This window comes from Scyliorhinus torazame, chromosome 12 (genome assembly GCF_047496885.1).
Source record: "Scyliorhinus torazame isolate Kashiwa2021f chromosome 12, sScyTor2.1, whole genome shotgun sequence".
NCBI classification, from domain to species: domain Eukaryota; kingdom Metazoa; phylum Chordata; class Chondrichthyes; order Carcharhiniformes; family Scyliorhinidae; genus Scyliorhinus; species Scyliorhinus torazame.
The window spans coordinates 106,242,261-106,255,471 of record NC_092718.1 but is presented as its reverse complement, the minus strand read 5'-3'; the positions used below and the strand labels follow the sequence as shown (position 1 = coordinate 106,255,471).

Sequence of the window (13,211 nt, the reverse complement as noted above, 5' to 3'; positions counted from 1 at the left end):
TCTGTCCTCCCCCCCCGCTCTGTCCTCCCCCCCCCGCTCTGTCCTCCCCCCCGCTCTGTCTCCCCCCCCCGCTCTGTCTCCCCCCCCCCGCTCTGTCTCCCCCCCCCGCTCTGTCTCCCCCCCCGCTCTGTCTCCCCCCCCGCTCTGTCTCCCCCCCCCGCTCTGTCTCCCCCCCCCCGCTCTGTCTCCCCCCCCCGCTCTGTCTCCCCCCCCCGCTCTGTCTCCCCCCCCGCTCTGTCTCCCCCCCCGCTCTGTCTCGTCTCCCCCCCCCGCTCTGTCTCCCCCCCCCCGCTCTGTCTCCCCCCCCCCGCTCTGTCTCCCCCCCCCGCTCTGTCTCCCCCCCCCGCTCTGTCTCCCCCCCCCGCTCTGTCTCCCCCCCCCCGCTCTGTCTCCCCCCCCCCGCTCTGTCTCCCCCCCCCGCTCTGTCTCCCCCCCCCGCTCTGTCTCCCCCCCCCCGCTCTGTCTCCCCCCCCCGCTCTGTCTCCCCCCCCCCGCTCTGTCTCCCCCCCCCCGCTCTGTCTCCCCCCCCCCGCTCTGTCTCCCCCCCCCCGCTCTGTCTCCCCCCCCCGCTCTGTCTCCCCCCCCCCGCTCTGTCTCCCCCCCCCCGCTCTGTCTCCCCCCCCCGCTCTGTCTCCCCCCCCCCCGCTCTGTCTCCCCCCCCCGCTCTGTCTCCCCCCCCCGCTCTGTCTCCCCCCCCCCGCTCTGTCTCCCCCCCCCCCGCTCTGTCTCCCCCCCCGCTCTGTCTCCCCCCCCCGCTCTGTCTCCCCCCCCCGCTCTGTCTCCCCCCCCCCGCTCTGTCTCCCCCCCCCGCTCTGTCTCCCCCCCCCCCGCTCTGTCTCCCCCCCCCGCTCTGTCTCCCCCCCCCGCTCTGTCTCCCCCCCCCGCTCTGTCTCCTCCCCCCCGCTCTGTCTCCCCCCCCCCGCTCTGTCGTCCCCCCCCCGCTCTGTCTCCCCCCCCCGCTCTGTCTCCCCCCCCCGCTCTGTCTCCCCGCTCTGTCTCCCCCCCCGCTCTGTCTCTCTCCCCCCCCCCGCTCTGTCTCCCCCCCCCCGCTCTGTCTCCCCCCCCCGCTCTGTCTCCCCCCCCGCTCTGTCTCCCCCCCCCGCTCTGTCTCCCCCCCCGCTCTGTCTCCCCCCCGCGCTCTGTCTCCCCCCCCGCTCTGTCTCCCCCCCCCGCTCTGTCTCCCCCCCCGCTCTGTCTCCCCCCCCCGCTCTGTCTCCCCCCCCGCTCTGTCTCCCCCCCCGCTCTGTCTCCCCCCCCCGCTCTGTCTCCCCCCCCGCTCTGTCTCTCCCCCCCCGCCCCCTTCTGTCTCTCCCCCCGCCCCCTTATGTCTCCCCCCCCGCTCCCTTTCTGTCTCTCCCCCCCCGCTCTGTCTCTCCCCCCGCTCCCCCTTATGTCTCTCCCCCCGCCCCCCTTTATGTCTCTCCCCCCGCCCCCTTTATGTCTCTCCCCCCGCCCCCTTTATGTCTCTCCCCCCCGCCCCCTTTATGTCTCTCCCCCGCCCCTTTATGTCTCTCCCCCCGCCCCCTTTATGTCTCTCCCCCCGCCCCTCGCTTATGTCTCTCCCCCCCGCCCCCTTTATGTCTCTCCCCCCGCCCCCTTTATGTCTCTCCCCCCGCCCCCTTTATGTCTCTCCCCCCGCCCCCTTTATGTCTCTCCCCCCGCCCCCTTTATGTCTCTCCCCCCGCCCCCCTTTATGTCTCTCCCCCCCGCCCCCTTTATGTCTCCTCCCCCGCCCCCTTTATGTCTCTCCCCCGCCCCCTTTATGTCTCTCCCCCGCCTGTCTCCCCCGCCCCCTTTATGTCTCTCCCCCCGCCCCCCTTTATGTCTCTCCCCCCGCCCCCTTTATGTCTCTCCCCCCGCCCCCTTTATGTCTCTCCCCCCGCCCCCTTTATGTCTCTCCCCCCGCCCCCTTTATGTCTCTCCCCCCGCCCCCTTTATGTCTCTCCCCCCGCCCCCTTTATGTCTCTCCCCCGCCCCCTTTATGTCTCTCCCCCCGCCCCCTTTATGTCTCTCCCCCGCCCCCTTTATGTCTCTCCCCCCGCCCCCTTTATGTCTCTCCCCCCGCCCCCCTTTATGTCTCTCCCTCCCCGCCCCCTTTATGTCTCTCCCCCGCCCCCTTTATGTCTCTCCCCCCGCCCCCTTTATGTCTCTCCCCCCGCCCCCTTTATGTCTCTCCCCCCGCCCCCTTTATGTCTCTCCCCCCGCCCCCTTTATGTCTCTCCCCCCGCCCCCTTTATGTCTCTCCCCCCGCCCCCTTTATGTCTCTCCCCCCGCCCCCTTTATGTCTCTCCCCCCGCCCCCTTTATGTCTCTCCCGCCCTCTCTCCCCGCCCCCTTTATGTCTCTCCCCCCGCCCCCTTTATGTCTCCTCCCCCCGCCCCCTTTATGTCTCTCCCCCCCGCCCCCTTTATGTCTCTCCCCCCGCCCCCTTTATGTCTCTCCCCCCGCCCCCTTTATGTCTCTCCCCCCCGCCCCCTTTATGTCTCTCTCCCCCCGCCCCCTTTATGTCTCTCCCCCCGCCCCCTTTATGTCTCTCCCCCCGCCCCCTTTATGTCTCTCCCCCCGCCCCCTTTATGTCTCTCCCCCCGCCCCCTTTATGTCTCTCCCCCCGCCCCCTTTATGTCTCTCCCCCCCGCCCCCTTTATGTCTCTCCCCCCGCCCCCTTTATGTCTCTCCCCCCGCCCCCCTTTATGTCTCTCCCCCCGCCCCCTTTATGTCTCTCCCCCCGCCCCCTTTATGTCTCTCCCCCCGCCCCCTTTATGTCTCTCCCCCCGCCCCCCTTTATGTCTCTCCCCCCGCCCCCTTTATGTCTCTCCCCCCGCCCCCTTTATGTCTCTCCCCCCGCCCCCTTTATGTCTCTCCCCCCGCCCCCTTTATGTCTCTCCCCCCGCCCCCTTTATGTCTCTCCCCCCCGCCCCCCTTTATGTCTCTCCCCCGCCCCCTTTATGTCTCTCCCCCCGCCCCCTTTATGTCTCTCCCCCCGCCCCCTTTATGTCTCTCCCCCCCGCCCCCTTTATGTCTCTCCCGCCTCCCGCCCCCTTTATGTCTCTCCCCCCGCCCCCTTTATGTCTCTCCCCCCGCCCCCCTTTATGTCTCTCCCCCCGCCCCCTTTATGTCTCTCCCCCGCCCCCTTTATGTCTCTCCCCCGCCCCCCTTTATGTCTCTCCCCCCGCCCCCTTTATGTCTCTCCCCCCGCCCCCTTTATGTCTCTCCCCCGCCCCCTTTATGTCTCTCCCCCCGCCCCCTTTATGTCTCTCCCCCCGCCCCCTTTATGTCTCTCCCCCCGCCCCCTTTATGTCTCTCCCCCCCGCCCCCTTTATGTCTCTCCCCCCGCCCCCTTTATGTCTCTCCCCCCGCCCCCTTTATGTCTCTCCCCCCGCCCCCTTTATGTCTCTCCCCCCGCCCCCCTTTATGTCTCTCCCCCCGCCCCCTTTATGTCTCTCCCCCCGCCCCCTTTATGTCTCTCCCCCCGCCCCCTTTATGTCTCTCCCCCCGCCCCCTTTATGTCTCTCCCCCGCCCCCTTTATGTCTCTCCCCCCGCCCCCTTTATGTCTCTCCCCCGCCCCCTTTATGTCTCTCCCCCCGCCCCCTTTATGTCTCTCCCCCCGCCCCCTTTATGTCTCTCCCCCCGCCCCCTTTATGTCTCTCCCCCGCCCCCTTTATGTCTCTCCCCCCGCCCCCTTTATGTCTCTCCCCCCGCCCCCTTTATGTCTCTCCCCCCGCCCCCTTTATGTCTCTCCCCCCGCCCCCTTTATGTCTCTCCCCCCCGCCCCCTTTATGTCTCTCCCCCCGCCCCCTTTATGTCTCTCCCCCCCGCCCCCCTTTATGTCTCTCCCCCCGCCCCCTTTATGTCTCTCCCCCCGCCCCCTTTATGTCTCTCCCCCCGCCCCCTTTATGTCTCTCCCCCCCGCCCCCTTTATGTCTCTCCCCCCGCCCCCTTTATGTCTCTCCCCCCGCCCCCTTTATGTCTCTCCCCCCGCCCCCTTTATGTCTCTCCCCCCGCCCCCTTTATGTCTCTCCCCCCGCCCCCTTTATGTCTCTCCCCCCGCCCCCTTTATGTCTCTCCCCCCGCCCCCTTTATGTCTCTCCCCCCGCCCCCTTTATGTCTCTCCCCCCGCCCCCTTTATGTCTCTCCCCCCGCCCCCTTTATGTCTCTCCCCCCGCCCCCTTTATGTCTCTCCCCCCGCCCCCTTTATGTCTCTCCCCCCGCCCCCTTTATGTCTCTCCCCCCGCCCCCTTTATGTCTCTCCCCCCCGCCCCCTTTATGTCTCTCCCCCCGCCCCCTTTATGTCACTCCCCCCGCCCCCTTTATGTCACTCCCCCCGCCCCCTTTATGTCTCTCCCCCCGCCCCCTTTATGTCTCTCCCCCCGCCCCCCTTTATGTCTCTCCCCCCGCCCCCTTTATGTCTCTCCCCCCGCCCCCTTTATGTCTCTCCCCCGCCCCCTTTATGTCTCTCCCCCCGCCCCCTTTATGTCTCTCCCCCCGCCCCCTTTATGTCTCTCCCCCCGCCCCCTTTATGTCTCTCCCCCCGCCCCCTTTATGTCTCTCCCCCGCCCCCTTTATGTCTCTCCCCCCGCCCCCTTTATGTCTCTCCCCCCGCCCCCTTTATGTCTCTCCCCCCGCCCCCTTTATGTCTCTCCCCCCGCCCCCTTTATGTCTCTCCCCCCGCCCCCTTATGTCTCTCCCCCCGCCCCCCTTATGTCTCTCCCCCCGCCCCCCTTTATGTCTCTCCCCCGCCCCCCTTATGTCTCTCCCCCGCCCCCTTTATGTCTCTCCCCCCGCCCCCCTTTATGTCTCTCCCCCCCGCCCCCTTTATGTCTCTCCCCCCGCCCCCTTTATGTCTCTCCCCCCGCCCCCTTTATGTCTCTCCCCCCGCCCCCTTTATGTCTCTCCCCCCGCCCCCTTTATGTCTCTCCCCCCGCCCCCTTTATGTCTCTCCCCCCCGCCCCCTTTATGTCTCTCCCCCCGCCCCCTTTATGTCTCTCCCCCCGCCCCCTTTATGTCTCTCCCCCCGCCCCCCTTTATGTCTCTCCCCCCGCCCCCTTTATGTCTCTCCCCCCCGCCCCCTTTATGTCTCTCCCCCGCCCCCTTTATGTCTCTCCCCCCGCCCCCTTTATGTCTCTCCCCCCGCCCCCTTTATGTCTCTCCCCCCGCCCCCTTTATGTCTCTCCCCCCGCCCCCTTTATGTCTCTCCCCCCGCCCCCTTTATGTCTCTCCCCCCGCCCCCTTTATGTCTCTCCCCCCGCCCCCTTTATGTCTCTCCCCCCGCCCCCTTTATGTCTCTCCCCCCGCCCCCTTTATGTCTCTCCCCCGCCCCCTTTATGTCTCTCCCCCCGCCCCCTTTATGTCTCTCCCCCCGCCCCCTTTATGTCTCTCCCCCCGCCCCCTTTATGTCTCTCCCCCCGCCCCCTTTATGTCTCTCCCCCCGCCCCCTTTATGTCTCTCCCCCCGCCCCCTTTATGTCTCTCCCCCCGCCCCCTTTATGTCTCTCCCCCCGCCCCTTTATGTCTCTCCCCCCGCCCCCTTTATGTCTCTCCCCCCGCCCCCTTTATGTCTCTCCCCCCCGCCCCCTTTATGTCTCTCCCCCCGCCCCCTTTATGTCTCTCCCCCGCCCCCTTTATGTCTCTCCCCCGCCCCCTTTATGTCTCTCCCCCCGCCCCTTTATGTCTCTCCCCCCCGCCCCCTTTATGTCTCTCCCCCCGCCCCCTTTATGTCTCTCCCCCGCCCCCTTTATGTCCTCTCCCCCCGCCCCCTTTATGTCTCTCCCCCCGCCCCCTTTATGTCTCTCCCCCCGCCCCCTTTATGTCTCTCCCCCCGCCCCCTTTATGTCTCTCCCCCCGCCCCCTTTATGTCTCTCCCCCCGCCCCCTTTATGTCTCTCCCCCCGCCCCCTTTATGTCTCTCCCCCCGCCCCCTTTATGTCTCTCCCCCCGCCCCCTTTATGTCTCTCCCCCCGCCCCCTTTTTGCCTCCCCCCCCGCCCCCTTTTTGTCTCCCCCGCCCCCTTTTTGTCTCCCCCGCCCCCTTTTTGTCTCCCCCGCCCCTTTTTGTCTCCCCCGCCCCCTTTTTGTCTCTTCCCCCCCCCCTCTCCCCCCCTCCTTTGTCTCCTTCCCCTCTGTCTCCTGCCCCTCTGCCTCCCCCCACTCCACCTGACTCCCCCACGCCTGTTCCGCCTCCCCCTCGCTCCTTCCGCCTCCCCCTCGCTCCTTCCGCCTCCCCCTCGCTCCTTCCGCCTCCCCCTCGCTCCTTCCGCCTCCCCCTCGCTCCTTCCGCCTCCCCCTCGCTCCTTCCGCCTCCCCCTCGCTCCTTCCGCCTCCCCCTCGCTCCTTCCGCCTCCCCCTCGCTCCTTCCGCCTCCCCCTCGCTCCTTCCGCCTCCCCCTCGCTCCTTCCGCCTCCCCCTCGCTCCTTCCGCCTCCCCCTCGCTCCTTCCGCCTCCCCCTCGCTCCTTCCGCCTCCCCCTCGCTCCTTCCGCCTCCCCCTCGCTCCTTCCGCCTCCCCCTCGCTCCTTCCGCCTCCCCCTCGCTCCTTCCGCCTCCCCCTCGCTCCTTCCGCCTCCCCCTCGCTCCTTCCGCTCCCCCTCGCTCCTTCCGCCTCCCCCTCGCTCCTTCCGCCTCCCCCTCGCTCCTTCCGCCTCCCCCTCGCTCCTTCCGCCTCCCCCTCGCTCCTTCCGCCTCCCCCTCGCTCCTTCCGCCTCCCCCTCGCTCCTTCCGCCTCCCCCTCGCTCCTTCCGCCTCCCCCTCGCTCCTTCCGCCTCCCCTCGCTCCTTCCGCCTCCCCCTCGCTCCTTCCGCCTCCCCCTCGCTCCTTCCGCCTCCCCCTCGCTCCTTCCGCCTCCCCCTCGCTCCTTCCGCCTCCCCCTCGCACCTTCCGCCTCCCCCTCGCTCCTTCCGCCTCCCCCTCGCTCCTTCCGCTCCCCCTCGATCCTTCCGCCTCCCCCTCGCTCCTTCCGCCTCCCCCTCGCTCCTTCCGCCTCCCCCTCGCTCCTTCCGCCTCCCCCTCGCTCCTTCCGCCTCCCCCTCGCTCCTTCCGCCTCCCCCTCGCTCCTTCCGCCTCCCCCTCGCTCCTTCCGCCTCCCCCTCGATCCTTCCGCCTCCCCCTCGATCCTTCCGCCTCCCCCTCGCTCCTTCCGCCTCCCCCTCGCTCCTTCCGCCTCCCCCTCGCTCCTTCCGCCTCCCCCTCGCTCCTTCCCGCCTCCCCTCGCTCCTTCCGCCTCCCCCCTCGCTCCTTCCGCCTCCCCCTCGCTCCTTCCGCCTCCCCCTCGCTCCTTCCGCCTCCCCCTCGCTCCTTCCGCCTCCCCCTCGCTCCTTCCGCCTCCCCCTCGCTCCTTCCGCCTCCCCCTCGCTCCTTCCGCCTCCCCCTCGCTCCTTCCGCCTCCCCCTCGCTCCTTCCGCCTCCCCCTCGCTCCTTCCGCCTCCCCCCTCGCTCCTTCCGCCTCCCCCTCGCTCCTTCCGCCTCCCCCTCGCTCCTTCCGCCTCCCCCCTCGCTCCTTCCGCCTCCCCCTCGCTCCTTCCGCCTCCCCCTCGCTCCTTCCGCCTCCCCCTCGCTCCTTCCGCCTCCCCCTCGCTCCTTCCGCCTCCCCCTCGCTCCTTCCGCCTCCCCCTCGCTCCTTCCGCCTCCCCTCGCTCCTTCCGCCTCCCCCCTCGCTCCTTCCGCCTCCCCCTCGCTCCTTCCGCCTCCCCCTCGCTCCTTCCGCCTCCCCCTCGCTCCTTCCGCCTCCCCCTCGCTCCTTCCGCCTCCCCCTCGCTCCTTCCGCCTCCCCCTCGCTCCTTCCGCCTCCCCCTCGCTCCTTCCGCCTCCCCCTCGCTCCTTCCGCCTCCCCCTCGCTCCTTCCGCCTCCCCCTCGCTCCTTCCGCCTCCCCCTCGCTCCTTCCGCCTCCCCCTCGCTCCTTCCGCCTCCCCCTCGCTCCTTCCGCCTCCCCCTCGCTCCTTCCGCCTCCCCCTCGCTCCTTCCGCCTCCCCCTCGCTCCTTCCGCCTCCCCCTCGCTCCTTCCGCCTCCCCCTCGCTCCTTCCGCCTCCCCCCTCGCTCCTTCCGCCTCCCCCCTCGCTCCTTCCGCCTCCCCCCTCGCTCCTTCCGCCTCCCCCCTCGCTCCTTCCGCCTCCCCCCCTCGCTCCTTCCGCCTCCCCCCTCGCTCCTTCCGCCTCCCCCCTCGCTCCTTCCGCCTCCCCCTCGCTCCTTCCGCCTCCCCCCCTCGCTCCTTCCGCCTCCCCCCTCGCTCCTTCCCGCCTCCCCCCTCGCTCCTTCCGCCTCCCCCCTCGCTCCTTCCGCCTCCCCCCTCGCTCCTTCCGCCTCCCCCTCGCTCCTTCCGCCTCCCCCTCGCTCCTTCCGCCTCCCCCTCGCTCCTTCCGCCTCCCCCTCGCTCCTTCCGCCTCCCCCTCGCTCCTTCCGCCTCCCCCTCGCTCCTTCCGCCTCCCCCTCGCTCCTTCCGCCTCCCCCTCTCCTTCCGCCTCCCCCTCGCTCCTTCCGCCTCCCCCTCGCTCCTTCCGCCTCCCCCTCGCTCCTTCCGCCTCCCCCTCGCCTCCTCCCGCTCCCCCCGCCCTCCGCCCCCCCTCGCTCCTTCCGCCTCCCCCTCGCTCCTTCCGCCTCCCCTCGCTCCTTCCGCCTCCCCCTCGCTCCTTCCGCCTCCCCCTCGCTCCTTCCGCCTCCCCCTCCGCTCCTTCCGCCTCCCCCTCGCTCCTTCCGCCTCCCCCTCGCTCCTTCCGCCTCCCCCTCGCTCCTTCCGCCTCCCCCTCGCTCCTTCCGCCCTCCCCCCTCGCTCCTTCCGCCTCCCCCTCGCTCCTTCCGCCTCCCCCTCGCTCCTTCCGCCTCCCCCTCGCTCCTTCCGCCTCCCCTCGCTCCTTCCGCCTCCCCCTCGCTCCTTCCGCCTCCCCCCTCGCTCCTTCCGCCTCCCCCTCGCTCCTTCCGCCTCCCCCCTCGCTCCTTCCGCCTCCCCCTCGCTCCTTCCGCCTCCCCCTCGCTCCTTCCGCCTCCCCCTCGCTCCTTCCGCCTCCCCCTCGATCCTTCCGCCTCCCCCTCGCTCCTTCCGCCTCCCTCTCTCCCACCTTCTCTCGCAGACCTGAATCGCTGTCAGATCCTGCTCCCATTAATAAGCTTAGGGCTGATGTGTTTTGGAGCATTGATCGGATTGTGTGCTTGTTCCTGTCACACCCTCTATCCAGCGATTGGCACTGGAGTGCTACACCTTCTCGCAGGTACGGTTTAAACCAGTCTCTTCCACTCCCCTTGCTGCCTAGCTCTGACCCTCCCCCACAGCAACCCGCAAATCGCAACGTTTCCGTGCTCCTCAACCCAGCAGTGTGGCCTTCGTTCACTGTTGACCCACCTCCCAACCACAGCTTACGTGAGAACAGACCCTCCCACGAGGTGTCCTTCCTGCAGCACAGACCCCTCGCATGTTGCACCGTTCATTCGGCCCCCTCCCCGCCGCCCCCCTCCCCCGCCCGCCGCCACCCGCGCCACCCTCGCCCCACCCTCGCCCCACCGCCCTCGCCCCACCCGCCCTCGCTCACTCCCCGCTGCCTTCGCCCTCCCCGTGCCAACACACAGACACACACAAGCTCCTTGTGACATCACTTCAGTAATATGATCAGCTTCATCTGTTAAAGGTACATTTCTTCAACATCCAATTCTTAAAGGTACTCTAACATGACAAAAGGAACAGTTTGAAGGGTTATTTAGTGTTGTAGTCTTTTGGGGTTATCTTTGAAGTCATGGGTGTTATGATATTCAATGTTTGTTTTTAAAAGGTTAACTTGAGTTCATAAAATAAAGATTGCTTTGATTTAAAAACCATTTGTCCATAATTGTTGTATCACATCTGTAGAGTACGCCGTGTGCTTCCCACACCACAATCGATTCAAAGTTGTGGGTCAGTTGAACTGCATGAAATACTTTGGGGTTCTGTAAACCCGGACCCATAACAATCAAAGTCGAAGGCTTGGTGGGAATCTATTTAAGTATGTCCAAGCATTGCCAAGGTTTGACGAGAAGGAGGTAGAAGCCTTTTTCATTTCATTTGAGAAGGTGGCAAACAAATGAAATGGCCACAGGACATGTGGGTGTTACTGATTCAAACAAAGCTGGTAGGTAGAGCTATTGAAGTGTTTGCACCACTACCGGAGGAGGTATCTGGGACGTATGAGGAGGTGAAAAAATCCATCTTCGATGCATATGAACTAGTCCCTGAAGCTTGCAGACAAACGTTTAAAAATTTAAAGAAAGAATTTGGTCAAACATACATGGAGTTTGAAAGGCTCAAACAAAGTAATTTTGATAGGTGGATAAGGGTTTTCAAAATAGACCAAACCTATGAAGCTCTCAGAGAAATTATACTTTTGGAGGAGTTTAAAAATTCAATTCCTGATGTTGTGAGAACTGATGTGGAAGAACAGAGGGTTCAGACTGTGAGATTAGCAGCAGAAATGGCAGATGATTAAGAATTAGTTCATAAATCAAAGCTTGGTTTCCAACATCAGTTTCAGCCTATGAGGGATTGAAACTGGGGACATGAGATTACTCAAGTGGTAAAGGCAAAGGTGATCTGATGGGAGATAATAAGGAGAGTATGTATACCTCAGATTAAAAATGAAAACCAGGAGGGTGGAAAAGAAATGAACAGTTTCAAATGTTTTCACTGTAATAAACTAGGCCATGTAAAGTCACAGTGTTGGTGGTTGAAGAAAAGCACTGGGAAGGCCGATGTGGGAAAACAGGATAAGACAGTGGGGTTTGTTAGAGTGGTAAAGGAAAGCCCAAGGGAAGCGAAGGAGGTGCAAACGATTGTACAGCCTGATCAAGAGGTGATTCATAAGAATGTGCCAGGTGTCTTTAAAGAATTTACTTGTGTGGGTAAAGTTTACTCATGTGTGTCAGGAGGAGCAGGTAAAGAAGTCACAATTTTAAGAGATACGGTAGCTAGTCTATCTTTTTTTAAAAATATATTTTATTGAAATTTTTTTCCAAACAACAATTTTTTCCCTCTTACAAAGCAAACGTAACAGTAAAGAAATTTTAACAATAAACAAATAACTAAACCCCATAATCGTTTAACATAAACTAAACTAAACCTCCCCCCCCTCCCCCTCCCCCCCCCCCCCCCCCCCCCCCCCCCCCCCCCCCCCCCGGGTTGTTGCTGCAGGTCGTCTGTCTTCCCTCTAACGTTCCTCTAGGTAGTCGAGAAATGGCTGCCACCGCCTGGTGAACCCTTGAACCGATCCTCTCAGGACAAACTTTATCCGCTCCAGTTTAACGAACCCCGCCATATCGTTTACCCAGGCCTCCAGTCCAGGGGGTTTCGCCTCCTTCCACATGAGTAGGATCCTACGACGGCTACTAGGGACGCAAAGGCCACAACGTCGGCCTCTTTCGCCTCCTGCACTCCCGGCTCATCCGCAACTCCAAATAGAGCTAGCCCCCAGCCTGGTTTGACCCGGGCCTTCACCACCTTCGAAATCACTCCCGTCACTCCCTTCCAATACCCCTCCAGTGCCGGGCCCAACCAAAACATATGTGCGTGGTTTGCCGGGCTTCCGCCACACCTCCCACATTTGTCCTCTACTCCAAAGAACCTGCTCAATCTTACTCCCGTTATGTGTGCTCTATGTAGCACCTTGAATTGAATCAGCTAAGCCTGGCGCATGAGGAAGAGGAGTTTACCCTGCTTAGGGCATCAGCCCACATACTTTCCTCAATCTCCTCCCCTAGCTCCTCTTCCCACTTTCCTTTTAGTTCGCCCACCAACTCCTCCCCCATCTCTCGGTATATCTCTGACACCTTGCCCTCTCCGACCCACACCCCTGAAAGCACTCTGTCCTGAGTCCCCTGTGTCGGGAGCAGCGGAAATTCCCTCACCTGTTGTCTAGTAAACGCCCTCACCTGCATATATCTCAGGAAGTTTCCCCGGGGCAACTTATACTTGTCCTCCAATGCTCCCAAGCTCGCAAAAGTCCCATCTATAAATAAATCTCCCACCTTCCTAATTCCCAACTGGTGCCAGCTCTGAAATCCTCCATCCATTCTTCCTGGGGCGAACCTATGGTTGTTCCTGATTGGGGACCCCACCAGGGCTCCCCGCACCCCTCTCTGTCGCCTCCACTGTCCCCAGATATTCAATGTTGCCGCCACCACCGGGTTCGTGGTAAACTTTTTAGGTGAGAACGGTAGCGGCGCCGTCACCAGCGCCTCTAAACTCGTCCCTTTACAGGACTTTATCTCCAGTCTTTTCCACGCCGCTCCCTCACCCTCCATCATCCATTTACGTATCATTGCCACATTGGCGGCCCAATAGTAATCGCCCAAGTTCGGTAGTGCCAATCCTCCTCTGTCCCTGCTACGCTGAAGGAACCCCCTCCTTACTCTCGGAACTTTCCCTGCCCACACGAAGCTCGTGATGCTCTTGTCTATTTTATTGAAAAAGGTCTTAGTGATTAGTATAGGGAGACATTGAAATACAAATAAGAACCTCGGGAGGACCGTCATCTTAATTGCCTGCACCCTGCCCGCCAGCGACAGAGGCTGCATGTCCCACCTCTTGAAGTCCTCCTCCATTTGTTCTACCAGCCGTGTCAGATTAAGTCTGTGCAAGGTTCCCCAGCTCCTAGCGATCTGAACCCCCAGGTATCGGAAGTTTCTTTCCACTTTCATTAGAGGCAGGCCTTCTATCTCTCTACTCTGGTCCCCTGGATGTATCACACATAATTCACTCTTCCCCATGTTTAGCCTATACCCCGAGAAATCCCCGAACTCCCTCAACATTCGCATAACCTCTATCATCCCCCCCCCCCGCTGGGTCCGACACGTATAACAATAGGTCATCTGCGTATAGCGAGACTCGGTGTTCTTCTCCCCCTCTAATCACCCCTCTCCATTTCCTGGAGTCTCTCAACGCCATGGCCAGAGGTTCAATTGCCAACGCGAACAACAATGGAGACAGCGGGCATCCCTGTCTTGTTCCCCTATATAGTCGGAAATACTCCGATCTTTGTCGACCCGTAACTACACTTGCCGTTGGGGCCCCATTAAAGAAGTTTGACCCAGCTAATAAACCCGTTCCCGAACTCAAACCTCCTTAACACTTCCCATAAATACTCCCACTCCACCCTATCAAATGCCTTCTCTGCATCCATTGCCGCCACTATCTCTGCCTCCCCCTCCACTGGGGGCATCATTATCACCCCTAATAGTCGTCGCACGTTAACTTTCAGTTGTCTCCCTTT

The 13,211-nt window shown here is 63.5% G+C and overlaps 1 protein-coding gene across 2 annotated transcripts in view; it reads left to right on the top strand.

The window, feature by feature from the left end:
• LOC140386601 (claudin domain-containing protein 1-like) overlaps positions 1-13,211 on the top strand; it is a 157,995-nt gene that overhangs the window by 67,438 nt on the left and 77,346 nt on the right. For both annotated transcript variants that reach the window (XM_072469075.1, XM_072469074.1), the window contains exon 4: positions 9,051-9,188. In XM_072469075.1, coding sequence (XP_072325176.1) covers positions 9,051-9,188 — 138 coding nt within the window. The remainder of the gene's footprint in view (positions 1-9,050; positions 9,189-13,211) is intronic.